Source organism: Microtus ochrogaster, linkage group LG1 (genome assembly GCF_000317375.1).
Source record: "Microtus ochrogaster isolate Prairie Vole_2 linkage group LG1, MicOch1.0, whole genome shotgun sequence".
Taxonomy (NCBI): domain Eukaryota; kingdom Metazoa; phylum Chordata; class Mammalia; order Rodentia; family Cricetidae; genus Microtus; species Microtus ochrogaster.
Genome location: NC_022027.1, coordinates 22,795,522 through 22,796,833, shown reverse-complemented (window position 1 = coordinate 22,796,833; position 1,312 = coordinate 22,795,522). Strand labels below are relative to the sequence as shown.

The window sequence follows — 1,312 nt, the reverse complement described above, 5'->3', positions numbered from 1 at the left end:
AAAATATATCTATGTACATCTAGAAAAATCTTAACTAACATGACTACAAGCTTGACTATTATGATTATCTATTAACAACCTATATACATTACATTTTTAAATGAACTACACAATCACAATACCTTAATCAATATCAGAAATACATATACATATATCAAAATTGACCTTAAATTTAAATCACTAAAGCAAAATCCATATCAATGCAAATTATTCATACCTGGTGCAAAGCTATGCTATTGATTGAAGTTAAAAATAAAAGCACACACAACATATCTCCTAAGTTGTATGTGAACAGCAACTGGACTCAAACATTAAAACAGGTCACAGGGGCGTTTTATTGATTGTTTTCCCCAAATATCCAATGCCAACCAGCCCACTCCTTGTCTTTTCCTCTAATCTGCCCTTGCTATGATCAAAATGGTCATGACAAACACCATAACAAAAAAAATCCACATGAAAAACCGATCTATGACTTTGGCGACTTTCTTCCACTCGCTGCCCTTAGAGTTGGTGGCTTTGTGGTCTCTGAGGCACTTGGCAATGTACTCGATGTTTCTAGTCAGCACTTCATAACGTGCACAGGAACCGTCAGTATTCTGGGGGCTCCCGCCCTGGCACCCCAGGTCGTTCTTTAAGAGTTGGTTCATTTCCTTCTTTCTGGAAAGGTCTTTGTTTCTGGATGTTTTCAGGTTGGCCCCTGGGAGTGTGCTGTAAACCTTCGTGAGTGGTTCCGCCTCCTGGCTGTGGTGGGGGCCGAGGCAGCTCTCCCCCACATCGTACACAAACAAGATCCTGGACATGTATTTCAGGATGACCACCTTGGCCCAACGTGGCACTGGCCGGGCCTCAGCCCCGCAGAAGTGGATGTTCATCACCATGATAGTAAGGGCCGTGGAGGCCGTGATCAGGGCCATGGTGGCAATGTAGTATTTACCTGGAATGACAGTGGCATTGGCTAAGTTTATTTTCATACTCTCTTCATTCTGATTGAAAAAGAAACAGACACCTTTCCTAAGAAGTTGGTCCAAGCTAGTGGTGCCTTTTAAATCTGAAGTCCAGCATTGTCACCCACTAAACTCAGAACTAAACATGAAACTGTGATGAACTCCAGCTTCCTGCTCTATAAAACAAGTGTAATAATAGAGTCCAACTTACAATATGGTGAGGTAGAGCATAAATGTCCTTGTAAAGTATTCAGTACCATCCTTGACTCTAAAAGGTTTTCAGATGTTTACCAGGATGTGAAAACACACTCAATCTCAACAAAGCAACAAGTGTAGCCTTTGACCTGTTCTTAGAACACCTCCAAGCC

At 41.5% G+C, this 1,312-nt stretch overlaps 1 protein-coding gene across 1 annotated transcript in view; it reads right to left on the bottom strand.

The window, feature by feature from the left end:
- Nucleotides 1-279: 279 nt before the first annotated feature.
- Chrna9 (cholinergic receptor nicotinic alpha 9 subunit) overlaps nt 280-1,312 on the bottom strand; it is a 10,319-nt gene continuing 9,286 nt past the window's right edge. Inside the window, exon 5 of the mRNA XM_005359277.2 lies at nt 280-934. Within this exon, the coding sequence (XP_005359334.1) occupies nt 393-934 (542 nt within the window). The 3' untranslated portion in view covers nt 280-392. The remainder of the gene's footprint in view (nt 935-1,312) is intronic.